Source organism: Mesoplodon bidens (assembly GCF_964165515.1).
Source record: "Mesoplodon bidens genome assembly, chromosome: 9".
Classification (NCBI taxonomy): domain Eukaryota; kingdom Metazoa; phylum Chordata; class Mammalia; order Artiodactyla; family Ziphiidae; genus Mesoplodon; species Mesoplodon bidens.
The window spans coordinates 100,361,601-100,382,374 of NC_138166.1; the positions used below are offsets into that span (position 1 = coordinate 100,361,601).

Below are 20,774 nucleotides of genomic sequence, written 5' to 3' on the forward strand. Positions count from 1 at the left end.
GTGATGTAGCTGACTGATGCAGTGTTATGACAGATGGATCTAGCCCAGGGTGATATACATGTTACGTTTCTACTCCCTTGTTGATACTTGCATTACTCCAGGTCTTCCTGTTATAAACAGCATCCCTATATATGTCTGTGCAAATGTGCTGGAACGTCTTTAGGATGTATGTCTCCATGTAAAGAGCGCAGTTCTGGGTGATGTTTACTTTCAACATCACAAGATATTGCCCAATGGCCTTCCAAAGTGATTGTTTACACTCCTACTAACATTATATGAACTCCTGGACTTCATCTGTTATTCAGCCTTTTTTATTTTTTCAGTCAGATAATATGTGTGAAATGGTATCTTGTTTTAACTTGCATTTCCCTAATAATCACTGGTGAGCCTGACTCTCTTTTCATCTGTTTGTTGACCATTTGGGTTTCCAGTTCTCTAATGTGCCTGTTCATATTGTTTGATTGCTTTTCTATTATTTTTTTTTGGGGGGGTACTTTTCCTATTGGTTTATAGAATTTCTTTATGTATTTTAGCTACAAGTCCCCCTAATCCTAGAGAATCTAGTGCCAGGAAGAGAGAGGGAAGAAGACGGTGTGTTTGGAGGGGATGGTGGTGAGATCAGACAGCCCCATCTTTTCTACTGCTCTTTGAAACCATCGTTTAAAAAATGAAAAGCTAATCACAAATTAAGAAAAAATATTTGCAATGCACCTATTTGTCAAAGGACTTGTATCCTGAATATATATAAAGGACTGAACAAAATATAAGTATATAGAGAATATAAAAAATTCAACAATAAAACCCAGCTTTTAAAAGTGGGCAAATAATTTGAACCCACACTTCACAACAGTTTTTTCAGTTTATTATTTGTATCTCCCAGTTTTGCAATCAAGTCATCCTTGGTTCTAGAGTGCCTCTGGGTTAACACTGCAAAGGGACCAGCTGAGCCCATTTTATATGGACCCTCATGCGACAGTACAACTGTGAAATCATCTGTGGCTCCCTCCATCTCTTACTTTAACTCTCCGTGTGACTTGAGTCTCGTTTCCTCATCTGTATAATGGAGAAACCAATACCTCCATCTCTGAGGCATGGAGAGAATCAAATAAGATTAAAAATAACTTTGATAAAGGGCAAAGATATATACTCTCATTGCAGGGGCCCTAGTTTTAGCTCAAGCTGGAAGACTGCACCAGCCTGGAGTTGATGGGCCCAGAGCGCGGGTGCTGGAAGATGGAGAGAACTGAGATCAGCCCTGGGAAGGTGAGCAGGGAGGACTGCCCAAGGCCCGCTGGTGCCCAAGCCCAGGCCCTTGGATTTGTCTGACTCTGGCGGTGGAAAGCAGCTCAAGGTAGCCTATGAAACAAGAGTTGGGTACTTTGGTGTCCAGGTGGGACCAGGTGAGGAGAGGCATTCTCCGCTCAGCCCGGGAAACGCGGCCTTTTTGGCCCCGGGACAATTCAGTTTGGGGAGTTGGCAGAGCACCTCGGTGGAGGCGCACAAGGGCGACCCCTGGGTTGTCGGCGAGGCCTTCGCGGTGTCACCGGGAATTTGCCCCAGGAGATACCCTGGGTGGGTGTCATGAAATGTTGGGTGAGCCCTCAAGGCGGGAAGAGACTTCGACACACGGATCATTAGCATTACCGTGGTCCCTTCCGTCCGCACGTGCGCACAAGCCCCGGGCTGCACTCGGGCGGTCAGACTGCTGCAGCGCAGAGCCGGGGATAGAAGGGGCTTTCTAGGAAGACTAGGCCACCGTCGGCCCGGAGCGCCTGCGAGTGCTTCCTCCCAGGCCACACAGCTAAACTAGCACTATTAAACACAAAGAAACAAAGTCCCACACCCACGCACCCCCAAAAAACAAAAAAAAACCCAGCGCTGTTAAACGTGCATGAACTAGTCCCGGTCCGGTGAGAAAAGCGCACAACTTCCGGCGGAGGAGGCGGTGTAACACCACTGCTTCCGGCTGCTGCGCACTGCGCACTGCGCCTGCGCACTCGGCGCTCCCTGCCTGCTGGAGGAACATACCAACCGCTGGAGAGGCGTGGGCGCGGAGGACCCGCTGACTGTCGCTCCCGGAGGTCGCTCCGGAACCTGGACCGGCCACCAAGCTCTGTAGGGCCCTTGGCGCCTCATGGTAGGTCCCGCTGCGGCGCGGGGGTGGGAGCAAGCGGGACGGCGGATGGCGTGTCCTTACTACCCGCCGCGGGGGCGCGGTCGGCCGGCGTGGGAGCTGCGCCGGCTTCACAGCTTCGCTAGCCCCACTAGCCAGCCAGACCTTTGGCCGTAGGTAAGCCGGGGAGGGGGCGTTGTGGTCACAGACGTAGACTTGGGGGCGAGGCGGCTTTCCCTGACCTGCCCTGCCCATCGGGCGGCCCAGGTGTCCCCCTCCCAGCTTCCCTCCCCTTCCCAGTGCCCCGCACGTGAAACACCCGGTGAGGCCAGAACTGGACAGCGGTTCGTATCCTTCACTCACTCTGTGCCAAGAAGTGCCCTTAAACACTGCTATATGCGTACATTAACTCCGTTAATCTTTCACAAGCCAGCGAGGTGGATGCTTTTATCCCTGTTGTATAGGCTCGAAAACCGAGACACGTAGCAGACGAACACAGCTGGTGGGTAGCAGCCAGAATTTAAACCCCATAGACCGGCTCTGGAATTCATGGTCTCAATCCATTGTGGAGAGCAGCCTCGCAGAAAAGAGCAAAGGGTTCTGCTGGTGTGTAGTTTAAAACATCTCATTTTATGTCACTTTTGCATATTGTGAAATCTAAACGAAGCTTGGTTATTTAAAATCTCTCCCTTAGGGTTTAAAAGTAGCCAAATTTGCATGTGGGACAAAACCCCAAAACGTGTAGTGGTTTGCTGTACTCTTTTCCTTCCACACATTCCTCTGGTCCCATGCTTTTCTTCATCTTCCATCTCCTCATAGGTGTGCGGGTTGGGGAATGAGAAGCCGAGGACTTGCAAGCTCACCAAGTGCTTTGAAGTCTCCTGGGGTCTGATGGACAGACAGGCACCACCTCCTCTTCCCCCAGTGCAGGGGCTGAGAGAAGAGGGGGCTGGTGGCACTGGGCAGAGGGAAAACTCGGAGAAAGGTCTGGCATAGGTATCGCATGCCCAGGGTGGACTGAGCTCTGCATGAGGCCCCAGGGTGACGCAGGCCCAGGAGAAACCGAAAAGTGACCACTGCGCTTCTGGGCATGCGTGTGGGAAAAGGCCTGGTGAGTGTAGTGAGGAGGAAATCTCTAATCCATGGAGCCAGCACACGTGTAAGTGCTGAGGCACTTCCTGTCTCAGGCTCAGCCAGCCGGTTGCTAACCCCTCAGGAATCTATAGGCTCTTGGGCGTAACTGCCTTGGGCCCTCCCCCTGCCCACACTCACGGACCTGCCTGCCACCATAGCCGTCCTTCTTTGCTGTGTCAGGGGAAAAAAAAAAAAAGGCTTCTTTCTCATCTGCAAGGATAAACCCACCCACCTGTGCCTTGAGTCCCTCTCCCTCAGGAACTCCTGCCATCCGTCCTCCCTTTTTTCCCACTGTACCTTTTCTCTCGTTTGAGAGAGAGCCAAGCCTTTTCCCTCCCACCCCAAAGCGTGACCCTTTGACATTGCAAGTGCCTGTGTCCCCTGCTTTCTCATTGCATAGCCCCGGGGCTCCACTTGCTTCATCTGCTGAAGGGACCCTGTCTGTCCTTTCTGGAAAGTCTTCCCTTGGCTTCCCTAACATCACTTAGGTTTTTCTGTGTCTCTGTCCTCTGCCTGTCAGGCATCTTTGGAGTCTGCTCATCCTCTACCCTCCCCACAGTGTCAGTGTTGCCTGGGCAACCACCCTCCACTCTCTTCTCCCACCGGTGTTTCCCCTCAGTTTCTACGGAGACTTTTACACGGATCTGTATCTTTAGCTCAGACTTCTATCCCCTGACCCTGTACCTGTCACATCTACTCCTGAAGATTTGTTCCAGAAGAACCTCAAAATCACTATATCTGTAACTGAACTGTATTTAGCAGGGACTGGGATGTCCCTCTGTATCCCCTCCTCCTCCACACTGCAACCCAAGTATCATCTGCCCCCTGCATGGCTCTCCAGAGTGTCCCTTCCCCTCCAGTCCCGCCTCCGTTACCTGCTCCTGCCCTCCTCCCCGCCTGCTTCCCAGGGCTGCACCTGCCTCGTGTGGTCCCACCCGATGCGGCCCCTGAGTCTCCACCTTGTCGCTGTATCAGGTGCGTGTATCAGCTGTTATGAGAAGTGTCACAAACAACTTCTTACTAATAATCAAAAGCCCTGGAGCCTGTGGGTGATTTTCTTTTTAAATTTTACATTTTAGATTCGTGTAGACTCCAGGCTGGCTCTCCACAGCGTTCACCCCGCTGTCATCCTGGTGTGCTTCAGTGAAGAGCAAGGGGTGCCAGTCATTGCCCAAGATACCGGACCTGCCCCGGGGACTGTCAGGGGATGAGGTTCCTCAAGCAGTAGTGTGGGGTAAGTGACCCTGCCAAGACAGAGTCTAAACTCCCGTGTCATAGACTCGATTTGCCTCTCGGTCAGCCCGTGGCCTGGCTCCACAGCACTTACCCTGCTTGCCTTGCCCTGGTGTCGGTAGCCATTTCCAAGTTGTCTTCTCGTCCTGAGCCCCATGTGCCAGCCGAGCAGTGACTATCCTGTGTTTGTATGTTTAAGGCACGGTGTTGGCTCATGGTAGATATTTGACGAATTATTGTTAAATGGTCAAGTGGCTCAGGGGTGTCTGCAGAATACAGATGGACTGGTGGGACAGGGCTGGTCAGGGAACAGCACAGGGTTGGTGCCCTGGGTTCAATTAGTGCGTCCTCAGGCGAAGGCTTTGGGGTGTAGCCCAGGCTGCAGCCTAACTCACAGGTATTTTCTTTTTCTCTGCCCTCATCAGTGAGAGCAGGTGGGACACAGGCCTGGTTTCAGTACCCTGTTCTGTGTTCTCGGGAGCAGTGAAGCCTATGGACTGCTCTGGTCCTCCGCTCTGCCACTGAGCATCACGTTGCTGCTCTGGGTTTCTGTTTCTTCAATCAAAATAAGAGCGAAGGTTAGTCCCCTCTGGCTCTGACATCTAGAGCCCTTCCCCTGGACCACGACAGTGTCTTGTACTTCATTTACACCTTGATCCAGCCCCTCCACCACGTCACCTCCCTTGAGCTTCAGACCCCTGGTTCGTTGGTGGCTGACTGGGTTGTCAAGTGATGGGCTTTGGTGGTTGCCTCTCGGTTCTTCTGAGGCCCCTGTGGCTGGAAGGGGCTCCTCGGTGTCTCATTGTCCACCCTGGGTCACAGCCGAGTCTCGCTTGAGCCGCCCGGCGGGCTCGTCCCCAGTAAAGGCCGTCCTGCCATCCCTGGTGATCCTTCTGAATGTTTAACATCACTCAGTGTCAGAATGTTCTGGTTTAAACCTCCTCATTTAAGCTGCATCTCACTCTGGTCTGAAGAGACGCACACTCCTCACTCTCAGCTGTTTGGGGCAGGATCTATGCCATCTTACTCTGAATCTTCTCTTTCCCAAGGAGACACAGCCTAGCTCACTGGGCTTTTCCTTCCCTCTCATTTTCTTTTCTTCTTTCTGCATGTTTCTTCTCTGACTTCTTCATGTGTCTTTTCTTTTGAGAGCCCTGAATTTGACCTTATCTGCAGGAAAATGAACGGGGGTGGGGAAAGGAGTCGAGGGTTGTGCTGAGGTTTGCGGTCTGAGCATCTGGGTGAACAGGAGTCTTGTTTACTGAGCTCGAGTTGACTGTAGGCCGAGCAGGTGAGGGGAAGCCTGCGAGGGAGTGGTGAGCCGAGAGGGGCTGGCGGTGCTCAGCCGGTGAAGGTGGCCCTGGTCCGGGAGAGGGTGTGGGAGGAGAGACGAGGCCTGGAGACGAGGAAGCCCGGGAAACACCATTAAGGGGCGGGCAGAGGAAGAGGGACTGGAACAGAGACTGAAAAGGAGTCGCAGGTGACAGGAAAGCCAAGGAGATGTGCTGTCCCGTAGCTGTGGGCAGCAGCATTCGAGGTGGGGGGCGTGGGCAGGTGCTGTAGTGCGGAGACTCGCGCTGAGGTGGGGCACCAGGGGTCCCTGGGGCCTTGGCGGGGGCACTGCCAGGGAGCAGCAGGGGCCGGAGCCAGAGAGGAGTGGGCTTCGAGGGGAGGGGGCGCGGGGGGCCTGCGTCGCTGGCATCAGGAGCTGCCCCGTACCACGTCCTCTGACAGAGGCTCAGGAAGCCTCGGGCCGCGTCGCTCCCCGGTACCGAGCAACGTTGCCTGTTTATGAGGCCCTGCGGGTGCCAGGCATGGCCCAGGTGCCCAGGACACAGAGACCAGCCTCCACACCCCCGTGGCCTGTGCTGACAGCCCCAGCGTCCGCAGCTCTTCCCGGGAAGCCTGCCTGACGTCTTGGTGAGGTCCTTCCCGCCGGGGTCCCCCAGCCCTGCAGCGCCCCTGCACGCCCTGCACCTTGGCTCTCATCTCCCCTGCCGTGTGTGTGGGAGCATTTTATTCTCATCTGCCCCCTGCCAGCCTGGGGGCCACGTGCACACAGGGGCCTGGCCTACCTTATACTGTATCCATCGCACAGGAAGACTGCCAGTGCCTACTAGGCTCTGGATAAGCATTGAAGGAAAAAAGATGTGAGTTAACGTGGCAAAGAAGATGGACACAGAAACCACTCCTGTGCAGAGGGCTGGGGGCTCCGGTCAAGGGCTGCTCCGTTGGGTCTGGAGGAGTGAATATCAGGCTTCACCCGGGAGGTCGGCGTCTGGGATTGATTTCACGTGGTTACTACGCCTTACGTCCTCTGCTCTCTGCTCTCCCCTCCGGCCTCACTGTCCCGTCAGCGGGCCTCGAAGTGAGTAGGCAGCTGGCTGAGAGCCATTCTCTTCATCTTACCTTAGATCTTGCCGTGTCTTCTGTCATCTTGCCAGAGGACAGCCTGGGCCTGTCTTCTCATTGCCCCAAGCTCCCAAGCACGTCAGAAGTCGGAAAAGTCAAAAAGCCCCACAAGAAACATACACTCTCAGGATCCAGGGGGCAAGAGCCCCCTGTGTGTGCTGACTCCTCCGTGATCAGAGCCCGCCTGCCATGCTGGCTTCTCCTGGCTCCAGGTTCAACACCGGAGCTATCAACACCCCTTCTGAACTTGGCTGGGGCGCCACGGAGCACCTGCCAGAGACTGAGGTCAAACTTGAGTTTGTACGCGTAGGGGAGGAGGCCGCAGTGGCCCCGGGAAAATCAGAAGCCCCGGCTCCCAAAAGAGGAGTGGGAGGGGGGGCTTCCCTGGTGGCGCAGTGGTTCGGAGTCTGCCTGCCAATGCAGGGGACACGGGTTCGAGCCCTGGTCTGGGAGGATCCCACATGCCGCGGAGCAACTAAGCCCGTGTGCCACAACTACTGAGCCTGTGCGTCTGGAGCCTGTGCTCCGCAACGGGAGAGGCCGTGACAGTGAGAGGCCCGCGCACCGCGATGAAGAGTGGCCCCCGCTCGCCGCAACTGGAGAAAGCCCTCGCACAGAAACGAAGACTCAACACAGCCAAAAATAAATAAATAAATTTATTTTTAAAAAAAAGAGGAGTGGGAGGGACCTATCCCTGCAGGGGAAGAGACTACCCTGCGCCTCCGCAGCAGCTTGTGGGTCCCTGCACCTGACCAGGCTTTCCTGGAGGAGCAGGAGGAAGGCCTCCTGGGGCTGCGGGGCTGCGGGGAGAAGAGAGCAGCCTGCTCCCTGGAGACGCCTGGTCTTGGCCTGGCTGCCCCTGTGAGAATTGCCACCCCGGTGCTGGGCAGAATAAGCCAGAGGGAGACTCCGGACCCTGTGGCCTCCAATCGTGCTGGGGCAGGAGTCCCCCGTGCAGCCTGAGAAGAAGGTGTCCAAGTGGAAGGCCCATGGACAGCGAGAGGAGGGGGAGCTGGCAGGAAGGAAGTCGAGGGACCCGGTGCGCAGCTCCAGTCAGGTCCCCTCTGACTTGCTGCTGGTCCAAGTGGCCAGCCCGGACAGGCTGGAGGCGGGCCAGCCTGGCGAGGATGAAGAGGCGAGGCCAGCCGACATCCTCATAGCCCATCTGGCCGGAGAGGTGCGTCACCTCAAGACACGGAAGAGAAGGCACTTGCTTCCTGGTGAGGGTGAGCAGCCGCCCCTGCTGAGCCTCCAGAAGCCACTCTGCCTGAAGAAGCTCATGAGGACCGCGCAGGCCGAGGCCAAAGGCTGGGGTCCCGGGCACTCCCCGGGCCCCCTGGACACCCTGGGTCAGAGACCCGTGCCTGACGTGAGATGCTTCTTTACCATCAACCGCAGGAATGTCTGCCGTGTCACGTGCACTCTGTGCCACCGAGCATCGGCAAAATTAAGGGGTGGTCCCAACCTTCAGCTCTGGTCCGTCACTTGGCACCTAAGCACGGGCAGGAGGTGGGGAGGAAGCCAGCTGCAGCCGGCCCTGGGGAGGAGCGGGGAGGGGTGCCCGAAAAGAAGCAGAAGGGCCTGCCCACGGGGGCCACCAGCCGTGCCCCGAGGAGCGGCCATCACCATGCTGCCACCGGAAGCCTCACCTCTGGAAGATGGTGACGGATAGGCGGGCCCGAGCAGCTGATACAGGCTCGGCCTCCCCTGCCTACTCCCACCGACGGCAGCTGGGGAGGACTGAGGTGGCGTATGTGCCCCCAGCCAGCTCCGAGCACGGGCCTGGAACCAGAGCACTGCCGAGTTGCTCTGCAGCCTGGCGCGGCCCCTCTCCTTTGTCTTCGCCCCGCTCTTCAGGAGGTTTATGGCCCAGGTGGACCATCGCTACCGCCTGCCATCTCCAGCCGCCTTCTCCCGTGAAGCCCTGCCCCTGCTGCACGGGGCGATGGGCGAGCAGGTGCGTCGGGATGCAGTGGGCCAAGAGCAGCCGCGTCCACCTCACTTTCTGTGGCAGCCCGGGTCGCGGACGTGGACTACGTGGCTGTCACCGCCCACTGTGGGGTGACGCAGCTGGGTGGCCGGCAGGTGGCGTCAGGCAGCCTGAGGAGGCAGGCCATGCCTGGGTCCGACGCCTGCCCCTGGACAGGGCTGCAGAGACTGGCCACAGGAGCTGCAGGGGCAGCTCAGCGTGTGGCTTGGCCACAGCTCTCTGCACCTGGGCTTCCTGGTGTCGGGCGGCTGCCCGAGCCTGGAGCAGGCCGTGAGGATGGGGGGCTACACCCACGCCCCTTGCTTCGCTCACTGCCTCGACTCCCTGGTGGGAAACTTCTATGTCACCATCATAGTGTCCAGATCATGCTGGGCACGGCTAGGGCCATCTGCAGCCACTTCCAAGGCTCTGCGGAAGCCCGGCGGCTCCTCCCAGCTGCAGCGGCATTGCGGCCTCCCAGCTCACCAGCCCTTCCTGGGGCTCTCGCATCCCTGGGTGTCCGCCTACCCCTTGCTGGAGTGGCTGGAGAAACAGCAGCTGGGGAAGTCAGGGGCGGCCCTGTCGGCCGTGTTGCGGAGCCTGACGGACAGTCTGGTCAAGCTCCCGCAGCCCTTCTGGATGGTGGTCCGGGAGGTGAGCACCGCGCAGGCCGCCTTAAGCCTGGTGCTGCCCCAGCCGCGCTACCTGCACGTCTTCCCGGCGCAGGTTCGCGGGTGCTTTGAGGAGCGGAGCAGCTGGGAGATGGGCGCGGCCGTGCGGCTGGCCGAGGGCCTGGCCCTGCAGCTCTCCACAGACCACCAGCTCCCTGAGCTCTTCCACCGTGAGCAGTTCGTGCTGGCGACCCTGCTGGACCCCGCTTCAAGGGCAGGATAGAGGCCACCCTCCCCGAGGGGGCCGACATCAACCGTTGGAAGCAAGTTCTCGTGTACGAGGTAAAGGAGCTCGTGGTGTCTGAGTACTCCTGCCGCCCTCCCCTTCCCTGCAGGGCCCCACTGCTGTGCGTGTGGACGCCCCTGAGCCGCACAGGAGCCGGGAGCCCTGGGGCCGAAGGGAAGGGCCGGCAAGCACCCGAGCAGAGAAGCGGGACCTCTGGGTCCTTGCTGCTAGGCCAGAGGGAGCGGAGCCTCCCGGAGCAGGTGGAGAGCAGGGAGCGCTGCTGGTCTCGGAGCGGAGCGGCGCTTCCCTCTCCACGGAGAGCCACCTGGCCAGCATCATCCACAAGAAGTACCTGTGTGAGAACGAGACAGTGGGTGCCCAGGAGGACTCCCTGCTTACTGGCAAAAGTGGCGGGACGTCCAGCCCGACCTGGCGAGACTGGCCACCATCTATCTATCCTACCCCCTGACGGGCGCCTTCTCTGCAAGTGTCTTTGCCTCCCTGGGCGGCCCCGCCATCATGGAGCATGACTGCCCTCTCCCAGTGGAGACGGCTGAGCGTCTTCTCTTCTTGAAGACCAACCTGGAGCATTTCCCGAGCTACACCCGCGCCCCTTGTCTTCCCCAGCAGAGACCTGGCCGAGGCGGGCAGACCGGTGCGTCTGACTGCAGGGTCCGATGCCCTGAAAAGCTGCCTGTGGGAAGTCTGCATAGATGACGGGAGGGGGCACAGTGTCGCATCCTAGGACATTAGGCAGGGACAGCCAGGCTCCAAAACTTGTTTGAAAGGAATGAGGACAGTTTCTCAGTTCTTGACAGATTGTCATTTTCGTTTTTGCGGAGATGTCATCTTCTATCTACCCACTGCTGGAGTCACTGCTGGCGGTAGGTGGGCGGGAGGGTGGGCTCTGGTCATCGGTGACTCTGAATTGTACCACGCAGCGTATGGACCGCGGTGCTCCTTTAAAGTGTCGGTGGGCAAGGGGCCCTACACGCGGCTTGTCCGTGTGTGTCGGGGCGGCAGGCCCTCAAGGTCTGCGTTCTCAGAGCAGCCAGGCGCCGTGCGGGATATCCTCGGCCACCTAGGGCCTGGGTAAGCCATGGACGCTCTTCCGGGACAGGAAAGAAACCCTAATATGATAGAGTAGCCACTTTAAGAGGGAGGGGCCCACACACACACGGGTCTTCTTAGGGTCTGTACTTTGCCGTGGATCCCGGGGTTCCCAAGAGCCCTGCTGGAGGGCACCGCCCAGCTCCTGTGGGCGTGTGATCGAGGAGAGCTGGGACGCCCAGTCATCACGTGGCCGTTGTCACCTGTAGTTTGTTTCCAGACTACTGGAAGCCTTGGGGTTTCTTCTTTCTACAGTGAAAGCAGTCTCAGGAAGCAAGAAAGGGCATGTATCCCAGTGACAGACCGGCCTGAGTTCCTTTAGGGTCGAGTGCAGGACCTGAGGGCATGGGGCCCAGGCTCTGGTGGGATCAGTGGGAAAAGAAGGAAGGGCGAGGCCCGGCACACTCAGGAGACCCAAGTCCAGCTCTGCCGAGGTGCTGGGCCGCTGGGAGAGGGACTTTGAGAGGGGAGGGGGGGCATAGAGGCACCAAGGCCTAACTTGCACTTTGGCCCTGGCCGTGCGGTTGAGCCCGGGAGCCTGTCCCCTCGCTTCCCCTGTGTCACTGCGACTAATTCACTGTAGGACGTTCGGAAGTTACTGAGAATGTAAGGAAGCAGGAAAATTCACCGTAATCCTTTCACTCAGCCTCTGTGAATACTTTGACATACTTCCTTTTTTACTTTGAGATCATACCCTCTGTGCTAGTTAGTATGCTGTATTTTCAGTGTAACATGGCGTTTTCTTGAATAAGGCTTTATACAGCTTGTGTTCAGTGGTTGGAGCACCATGATAGGAAGTGAAGTCTCACCTCCGCGCTGCTCAGGCCGTGTCTTCTTCCCCGGCTGCTGGAGGGCATGTCTGCACAGGCTCCCTGTGAGGAGAGGCCAGCGCCCCTGGGGGAGAGGCTGAGACTAGGGCTGCGACCCCTTAACGTCTGGACTCTGCATCCGGTGCATTTGGGTGGTGAGATCAGGGCCCGGCCCTGGACCTCTCCCTGCCTCCCTGCCTTAAATTGCACGTGGGTCTCAGACTTCAATGAGAATTGCCTGAGAGCATCTTAAACCGGAGGCGTCCTGTCCCTCTCTCGCAGATTCGGGTGTAGTAGGTCAGGTGGGGGCAGGGGTGTCACGTGCCCTAACGAAAGCTGTCCTGGGGGCCATGCATTGGTCAGTGCTGCCACCCCTCGAGCTCCTCCTGGGAGAGGCACTGTCCCCTTGCTGTGTGGCCTCCCCTCAGCGGCTCTCCTTGTTCTCGGAGAGGGGAGGCCTGGACCGGTGCTGCAGCAGGGTGGGGGCGTGTGAGGAAGACGAGGGCAGTGGAAGGGAGGAGCTGAGAAGCGTGGCGGTCCCGAGCCGAGCTTGGGGGCTCGGGCTCTGGAGCGGTGGTTCTCAACTGGGGGCAGTTTTGTCCCCCAGGGGCCATTGGGCAACGCCTAGAGATGTCTTGGTTGTCACAGCTTGTGGGGGGATTGCTCCTGTCCTCTCGTGGGTGGAAGACAGCGACGCACAGAGGAGCCTCCGCAGCAGAGACTTACCCCGGCCCCAGATGGCGGCAGTGCCGGGTCCAAGCACCCTGCGCCAGGTTGTGGTCGGAAGGGAATGGGGCGGAGGAAGGGGCCCCAGTTCACCGAAGCGGCCAGGTGACTGTCCACCCGAGGCTGCTCCGAGTTGAACCATTTCTTCCCTAGACTTAGCTCTGCCCTGCCCTGGCGACTCACAGCATCCTCTTCTGGCCCATTCCCTACATAGGTAAACTGAGACTCAGAACTGCTGGCTCTGAACAAGGGAAGGTGGGCCCCCCCGCCCCGGAGATCCGGAGTCACCTGTTTCAGTCATAGCCTTGTCCGTGTGACCGAGTCCTTTTCACAGACACATGTTGGGCCAGCAGCCTCTGTTCGCTCATTTCCTTAAGAGGACCAGGGTGATTCTGGTTTTTTAGAGGAACGTTAACGCTGTTGCACGTGGACGAGCCATTCTCGCATCACGCGGAGCCTGCTCTCCGCTGCTGGCCTCTGCATTGGCTGGGTTTGCACAGGCGTGTGGGCCCCTGCCTGGTTGAAGTGTGCAGATCTGAGGTAAGATGGGGCCCAGGAGCCGAGCAGAGGTCATGGACACGCTGGAGAATCAGGTTGGGACTGCGGTGCTGTTCATCTAACTGCAGACAAGGGCGTGGCACCCAGGGCCGAGGGCACAGGGCCAAGTGCTGGCGGGGCACGTGGCTCCTGCCAGATGGGACCTTGGGGGCACAGGAGGCCTGATGTCCAGTCCCAGTGCGATCTTCCCGCTCCCCCGTCCTCTTCCGCAGGACGTGGGCACGCACACACCGTTCTCTGCCCGCCCCCTTGTTCTTTCCCTCCCTTTGCGCACCACCTCCATCCCCATCGCTGACGGGGTTCCTCAGGGCATCGCTTCCCCCCCAGCCCGTCCCCCCGGCGGCGGCGGCGGGGCATTTGAACACGGGGCTGGTGGCTCTTCCCTGGAGCCTGGCGTGTTGTCTTCCCCACCCCCAGCTGCTCATCAGTACCCTCCGTTCAGCCTCAGGGCATGTGGGTGTTGTCCCGACTTCAGCCCCTGACTGTACACCAGGGCTTCCTGACCGCTTTCACCCCCAAAATAGTGGCTGGGAGGATGTGCGTACCCCTGGAGAGAGGCCCGCAGATACTTGAAGAGGTGGTGTCCCCCCGAGGCTGGCCCGTTGTGCCTCGCTCTCAGACGGTGCCTGGACCCCGTCATCCTGGACTCGCCGCTGCCTCCTGAGGCCGATGCCACAGGACACCCCAAGTGCGAGACAGGAGCCCGGCCTCCGGTCACATGGCCAGGTTCCGGGCACACGATCTCCTCCCTCCTCTCATCGCATCGCTCCTTGCCCTCGGGCGGGGTCCTGGTCTCTGGCTAGTGCTTTGATGGCCCATCTCTGGTGCCCGGTGCCCTGTGGACCAGAGCAGGTTTAACCAACGTGGCGGTGACTGCATCGCTCGCTGCTTACAAACCCAGCAGATGCTTCCGTAGAGTGACCAGTTTTCTTAGCGGGTGCCTCCATGCCTTTTGGGCAGAAACGTTGGTAGAAGTGAAGAGGGAGCTGGGGAAGGATGTAGGGCCCCCTTCTCAGAGGTGGGCTGGGGGTCGAATGTGTTAGCAGCCTCCCCAGCTCCCTGGGGCGGGTGGGAGGGGCTCTGGGTCTGATTTCCTTGGAGGGGGCCTGAGGAGTGGTGTTGCTATGGAAACGCAGCCTCGGGGCCTGGCGGAGGCTCTGGAGCCCCAGGTTTTGTACACAGCAGGAGTGAACGGCTCCTTGTTTCTCTGCAGGCCTCACCCCGCCTGGCCTGGGCCCGGCCAGAGTCTGTGGGGTTGGGGAGCTGCCACTCGGAGCAGAGGTCTGCTTGTTTTCCTCTCTTCTTAGACCCTGACCCTTCTGCGCTGGCTCGGCATCGCCGGCGTCCCTCCCCCTGGCCTCCTGCCTCGTGCTCTTGTCTTGCACTGACACCTGGGTTTCTGCCACCCCATGGCCACTGGCGACTAGAAAGTACCCTCCCTCCCCTTTTCTGGATACAACATAGGTGCCACCCTGCCCTCCTTCCAGGACGGCTTCCTTGACTGCCCGGCCTCCCCTCCCCACCCCGCCTTGGCCCGTGTTTGCAGCTGGAACCATGCTGTCTGGCTGGCAACGATGGGCGCTGTTCAGTTGGTGCCACAGTGAAGAGCTGGTCTTGACAGGCAAGGGTCGGGGGAGCAAAGGGGAGGGGCCTGGGAGTGTTGCCACTTACTCCCCGTGCCTCTGCTGTCCCCGCCCTCCCTCACCTCAGTTTCCTCATCAAGGACTGAAGGCTGAGCCCTCAGGCCCCACAACTGCCACCAGAGGTCACAAGTTGGCCCATGGAACGTGGAAACCACTTTGAATTCATTGCTGATTTTTAAAAAAATTGTCAAGAAGGCCCAGGTGCTCTCATTTGTGTTTGCCAATGCATGGCTCTCCCAGGAAGGAAACAAAAGAGATTGGCGATGATGGTGACCTGTTATCTCTTCAAAAATAAGTGTAAATGGTTAGAAGGAAACCCCTCAGAATTAATACAGACAATCGTGAGCAGTTACCAAGAAAGGAAAGTAGTGAGATCGTGTCTCCGGAGCAGATTCGGGAGACGGAAAGAATGGGTAACGGCGGGCCTGAGTCCCCCCCAGCATGGCCATAACCACCAGGGCCGAGCCAGGACCTCCTTAGGCAAGGGCCTGTGCCTGGCCCACCTCCCTCGGAGGGGCTTTTCACCCTCCTGCGCCCTGGACTCCCGTCCTCAGGTCCCGCCGGGCTGTCTAGGTCTCTGGCCCTGGCGGTGGAGGTTGGGCGGTCACTGAGGTGCTCAGAGACCCGCTTACTCTTTGACTGTTTCTCCTCAGGGACCTGCTGGCCCTTGAGCGGGGGTGTCGGAGACAGGCATCCAGCCCAGGCCGAGTGGACGGGGTGTCCTTTGCGGTGAGCAGCCCCCTGACCGCTAGTGGCACCTGCATCACCGTGACGGAGCTGCCGGGGCCCCGGCCACTTGGACCCACTTCGTCTCATGGAGTCTCGGGGTGAGAAGTCGGGGGAGGCCGACGGGGTGCGCGTCACCCCTCAGCTGCTCAAGGCGCGCTCAGGCGAGTTTGCCCTGGAGTCCATCCTGCTGCTGAAGCTGCAGGGCCTGGGGCTGGTGGACCTGGGCTGCCTGGGGGAGTGCTTGGGCCTCGAGTGGCTGGACCTTTCGGGCAACGCGCTCACCCAGCTGGGCCCGCTGGCCTCCCTGCGCCAGCTGACCGTGCTCAACGTGGCCAACAACCGGCTGACGGGGCTGGAGCCCCTGGCCGCCTGCGAGAACCTGCAGAGTCTCAACGCCGCGGGCAACCTGCTGGCCGGCCCTGGGCAGCTGCAGTGTCTGGTGGCGCTGCGGGGCCTCGAGCGCCTGCGGCTCCGCGACCCCTTGGCCCGGCTCAGCAACCCGCTGTGCGCCAGCCCCTCCTACTGGGCCTCAGTCCGAGAGCTGCTGCCCGGCCTGAAGGTCATCGACGGCGAGCGCGTGAGCGGGCGTGGCAGTGACTTCTACCAGCTGTGCCGGGACCTGGACAGCTCCTTGCGCCCCAGCTCCGGCTCCGGCCCACGAGCCGTGGAGGCCCAGCCCTGGGTGGAGCCCGGCTACTGGGAGTCCTGGCCCACGCGCAGCAGCTCCATCCTGGAGGAGGCCTGCCGCCAGTTCCAGGACACGCTGCAGGAGTGTCACGACCTGGACTGCCAGGCCAGGGACAGCCTGGCCCAGGCCGAGCAGGCGCTCAGCCCCGCCCGCGCCACCTCCTTTGTCTTTTGAATGCACCCTGTGGCCGTGGCCCTTGGGGTTGGCACGCTGTGGCCTCCCTGCTTGTCTTCATGGCTTCATCATGCTGGCCACTGGCCCTGCACATGGGCCCTGCACACAGGCCTCCTTGCCTAAGAGCAGCCCCCCTCCCTCTCACACCTCCCCTCCCTCTCACACCTCCCTCAAGGAAAATTCCCCACCCATCCATCAGGGACACACCGCCCTTGGACCCTCCTCAGGCAGCTGGCACCGTGTGAGGCTGTCCTGTACCTACGCTGTGCTCCTGGGAGGAGGCACGGCCTCCTCGTGTCCATAGCTGCTGCCACTCCTGGCTGCCTGAGCCTGAGGCTTAGTGGAATAAAGTTGCTTGGTCCTAAGGCTAACGGTGAGAGGCAGGGATGGCGAGCCTCCTGCCCAGCCCGTCCTGGGAGAGGACGCGGCAGAGCTCGGAGCGTGGAAGCCGCATCTTCCAGGTTGGCCTGTCCACGTGACCCTCTGCTGTGCCCCCCGGTCCCGGGTCTCCCTGAAGCCTCCACTGCCATGCCCACCCGTACACTCCTCATTGAATACGCGTGTGTTCCTTTGCATCGCTGCCTGTCGTTGCGCGTGGGCCCCTGACAACAAGCCTGGGTCCCCGCTGCCTCTGGCCTCTCCTGGGGAAGGAGGAGCGCAGCTTTCTGGGTGTCGTCCTGACGGGAGGCGTCCTGCTCCCCCTCCCGGCTCTGCTTTCTCCCTGTGAGGCCGGAGCACTGGGGCCTTTTCCTCCTGCTGTTCTCAGGAGGGAGGGAGGGAATGCGAGGGGAGGAGAGAACGCAGCTCTAGAGCACTTTTATTAGGGACAGTGGGACAGTCCAACCTGGGCGGAGAGAAGGGAGGGCGGGCTTTCACTTGTTACTTCCCTCACGCTGCTTCCAGGAAGCCGGGTGAAATTCTAGAGGGAAGGGAAGAGAAACTAAGACTGGGTATGACGGAGGCTGTTTGGGCCCCGTCCCAGCTGTCTTCAGGCTCCCAGCCTCTCTCCTCCTGCCTCCGGCAGGCCAGCCGCAGCTCCAGCCTCCTCTCCATCCCTGCCCCACCTGGCTGTCCTCCGCCTCGTCCTCCCTCCTGGCCGGCCACCTACCAGTCAGGCCTCAGCTGGGGGGCAAGGCTTTCAAGAAGGCGAACTGCCCTGGGAAGTAGTGGCCGTGAGGGTCCTCACCGGCGCGCTCCACTCTGCTGCACTGGGCCTCCTGGCGCTCCTGTAGCTCCTGCTGCAGCCGAGCTGCTCAGGCCGTGCCCCCTCCACGCCCCCATTCCCCAGGCCCAGAGGAGGCCCAGGCCCAGAGCCCTCCTCGCCCCTCCATGCAGGCTTCCGCCTCCAACCTCTCCCGCAGGCCCAGTTTCTGTCCACCAGCTCCCTCCCCAACCTCTGGTCCCTCCTCCGCCCACTCTTACCCGTTGAACCTGTGTCTCTATGGGGCAGTGGACCATCCGGCCCAGGACTTTATCTTCAGAGTCCAGCTTGATGCAGGCCAGGCATTTCCGCTTTCTCTGGGGAGGGGGGCATAGAGCTCAGAGAGGAAAGGGGTGAGTGAGGGGAGGCCTGCGGCCCCGAGGGTGAGAGTGGGAACTGGGGGGCAGTGTACAACGGGGGTTCCCCTGGCAGGCCAGGTGGTTCCAGGCTCAGCCCACCCTCAGACCGGGAAATTCCGGAAGTCAAACCACCCTGCAGTTTTCAAACGGAACCCTGAGTGTGTGAGTGTGTGCGTGTGCGCGTGTGTGTAGGTGGGACTCCTCGTCCAGGTGGGTTCTCCCCACCTGACTTCCACCTGAGCCGCTGTGCCGTCATCTGTTACATTTATTTGTATTTTCTTGTAAGATTTGAATTGAACACAATGGTCCTGGTATAAAAGTCTAGAAAACCACTAGTATAATCCAGTCCCTCCCTTAACAGATGGAGGAAACTGAGGCCTTCAAAGAACCTGGGAAGTAACAGGGCTGGTGGTTGGCAGAGCTGAGACTGGACACCAGATGGTTGCGCTCCCGGCCCCAGGATCGCCCCCATGGCAGTGACTTTGACCCCAAGGTGGCTGATGACAGTCAAGCCCTGTTATGAATCAGCCCGGGCTGGGCCATCTCCACTTGAAAACACAGGAAATGGGGAATTCACCAGGCCTAGGGTAGGGACCACCCGAAGCCCATACCATGGCCTTCTTCCACCGGTGATGCGAAACCTGAGAGAGGAACTTGGATGGCATGGAAGGTGGACCCACTCTGAAGAGCATGTGTCCTCGGGGTAGCCCAGCCGTCCCTCCTCCTGCCTGTCCAGGCCCCCAGCCCACCTGCAACCATCACAACCACCAGCCGAGACAGGCAAGTCATCTGCCAGGGAGGCTGCTCCGCCCTGGGGTCTCCAGCCTGAGGCTTCTCGCTGGATCTCCTACTAAACCCCAGTCGCACACCCCCGCACGGAGCACATGCCCCGTCACACGGGTGTGCCTTCACTCACCCCGCTGGGCTTGACCGTGCACTCAGCTTTCTTCCAGTCCTTCTTCCTGCAGTTCGTCTGCTGGAGCTTAAACTCCAGCCTCACAAAGGTCCCGGCCGGGAAGGGCTACCCACAGACAGAGGAAAGCCAGCCAGCTGAGCACGCAGCGCCCTTCCTGGACGTGACCTGTCCCTCCTCCCCGCCATGAGACAGCGCATCCCAGGAGATGGCTGGGCTGGCTGGCCCTTCTCTGGAGAGCTGGGTGCCGCCGGGGCCCAAGCGCCCTTGTACCTCCTCCCTGGGAACCCTGGGAACGTGCCGACCATCCCCCTCCCCTCCCTGGGGTGTCGCTCACCATGTCCATGGCACTGTCCACACTGGTCTCCCGGAAGGCCCACTGCACAGGCGGATGCTTGTGGAACTCCTCCAGGGCCACCTGCAGGCCCCAGTGCTGGGCCGCCGTGAGCTCCGCCCTGCCCAAGCCCATGGCACCCGGCCACAGGGCCAGCGGGAGCAACAGCTGCCACATTGCTTCACCTTAGTCACCCTGACCCTGCGAAGGGTATGTGTGGATCCTCAGCTCATGTGCCAGCCCACGGAGCCACTAACTCCCGGGCCCTGTGGCTTGGGGACCACATCTGGTAGAGCTCTGGGCAAAGGTGGAGGGACAGGGAGTGGCGCTTTGCTGAGATTGCCCTGGTATTCCCCTAGCCCTTCCCCTCCCCCTCCCCTGACCCCACTGTTCCCAGGTCCAGCTCAGGGCAGCTTTGGCCCTGTCCTGGGTAGGTGCTGAGTTGGCTGTAGTCCTCAGGCCAGCAGCTTGGGGAGCAGCACTGTTGGCCCCTCCAGCCCTCCCCCGCTTTTCTGGCCCATCTTCTCTCCCATTGTCTCTGACCCCAGTCCCCAGACTGCTGGCTCTGTGGAGTCCTGGGCCCTGACCCTCAGCATGCGGCCCGCAACTGGAGGTGGGGAGGGGCAGACCCAGAATGGAGGCCAGCTGGAGGCTGAATATTTTGGAGAGGATGTAAACACGAGGGAGGGGCCAAGAGCCGGTGGGAAGTGGGAGGATGCTTAACCCTCCCTGTGCTGAAATGGCCCGGTGCGCTTGGCCCTCCGAGCCCCCCACCCCAGAAATGGGGGCCTCTCCTCGGACCCACCAGGGCTTTATTTCCAGAGCAGACCCTCCCTCCCTGGCTGTTTTTTCTAGAGCCTTTGCCACCAGCCCTCTCCCAGCCCTCTGATCCCGCCCCCCCCCCCAATCCATGACTGGGGTCTCCTGAGGGCTGGACCCTCCCCGGGAACTCTGCCTGTACAGTCTTCTTGGGACCAGAAAGCCGCAGATGTGGAAACTGAGACCCCCGCAGTGAAAAGCTACCAGGGTCTTGCCTTGAAGAGAGGGCTCACAGACAAGTTGCCCAATCTTACCCTTCGGAGCTGCGCCCTTTGCCCGCCCCATCCTCCCGTCCAGCTGTCCTGCCATTCTCCCCTCCTCACCTCCTTTCTTGCGCCTTGGGGTCTCTCCTACGCTTCCCCTCCCGAGGCCACGGCCGAGGCCCACTCCTGGCCAGGCTGTCAGCCTCTTCCCGGCACCCCCTCCGGCGTCTCTCTCGGGTCGGCCCCCATCTCCTCCCCCTCCCACCTCCTGGGCCCCCTCCAGCTCCCAGCAGCTGAGGCTCCTCCCCACCCGCCAGGGCTGCCAGCCCTCCCGGGACTTCCCTCCCCATCCCACCCTCCCTTCCCCTCTCCTCCCGCTGCCCCAGCAGAGGAGCCCCAGCTGTTGGCCTTCTCGGTTCGGCTTGGCTGACCAGGCCTCTTCTCAGTGGGATGTGGGACTGCCCTGCCCCCCCAGGTAGGGCTGCCCTTTCCTTAGGCCCTTCCCGGGCGACCAGTCCCTAGCGTCCCCGAGACACTGATTTCAGGAAATTCTTGCCAGAAACACAGACATCCTCAAAACCACATGAGACCTTGAGGAGTCATTTATCCCTCCCCCTGCTTCCCGCGCCCTAAAGCCGCTCTGAGAGGGAAGGCGTCTCCTTTAGAGGTGACTCTGGTGTCTGACCACCTCCAACACCAGCAAACGTACAGTCGTGAAGGATCACGTCCCACCCATGGTGGCGACAGACT

The 20,774-nt window shown here is 60.0% G+C and overlaps 2 protein-coding genes across 12 annotated transcripts; one reads left to right on the forward strand and one right to left on the reverse strand.

The window, feature by feature from the left end:
• The first annotated feature begins 1,977 nt into the window (after positions 1-1,977).
• LRRC61 (leucine rich repeat containing 61) lies at positions 1,978-16,766 on the forward strand. Of its 10 annotated transcripts, none has more exons than XM_081244043.1 (7): positions 1,978-2,137; positions 2,578-2,719; positions 2,933-4,222; positions 4,327-4,481; positions 4,906-5,058; positions 6,895-10,413; positions 15,258-16,766. In XM_081244043.1, exon 7 carries the CDS (start codon positions 15,419-15,421, stop codon positions 16,193-16,195), a length of 777 nt encoding a protein of 258 aa, XP_081100169.1. In that variant the 5' UTR covers positions 1,978-2,137; positions 2,578-2,719; positions 2,933-4,222; positions 4,327-4,481; positions 4,906-5,058; positions 6,895-10,413; positions 15,258-15,418; the 3' UTR covers positions 16,196-16,766. The 10 variants fall into 10 exon arrangements, with proteins under 10 accessions (XP_081100169.1, XP_081100170.1, XP_081100168.1 ...); XM_081244044.1 differs by having other exon boundaries at positions 9,588-10,413; XM_081244042.1 differs by lacking the exon at positions 6,895-10,413.
• Positions 16,767-16,985: 219 nt separating this feature from the next.
• On the reverse strand, positions 16,986-20,259 carry RARRES2 (retinoic acid receptor responder 2). Of its 2 annotated transcripts, none has more exons than XM_081244048.1 (6): positions 20,145-20,259; positions 19,006-19,203; positions 18,672-18,776; positions 17,618-17,713; positions 17,304-17,430; positions 16,986-17,114 (listed from the first exon to the last, which is right to left on the reverse strand). In XM_081244048.1, exons 2-5 carry the CDS (start codon positions 19,177-19,179, stop codon positions 17,314-17,316), a joined length of 492 nt encoding a protein of 163 aa, XP_081100174.1. In that variant the 5' UTR covers positions 19,180-19,203; positions 20,145-20,259; the 3' UTR covers positions 16,986-17,114; positions 17,304-17,313. The 2 variants fall into 2 exon arrangements, with proteins under 2 accessions (XP_081100174.1, XP_081100173.1); XM_081244047.1 differs by having other exon boundaries at positions 16,987-17,114; positions 17,304-17,433.
• Between the last annotated feature and the right edge of the window lie 515 nt (positions 20,260-20,774).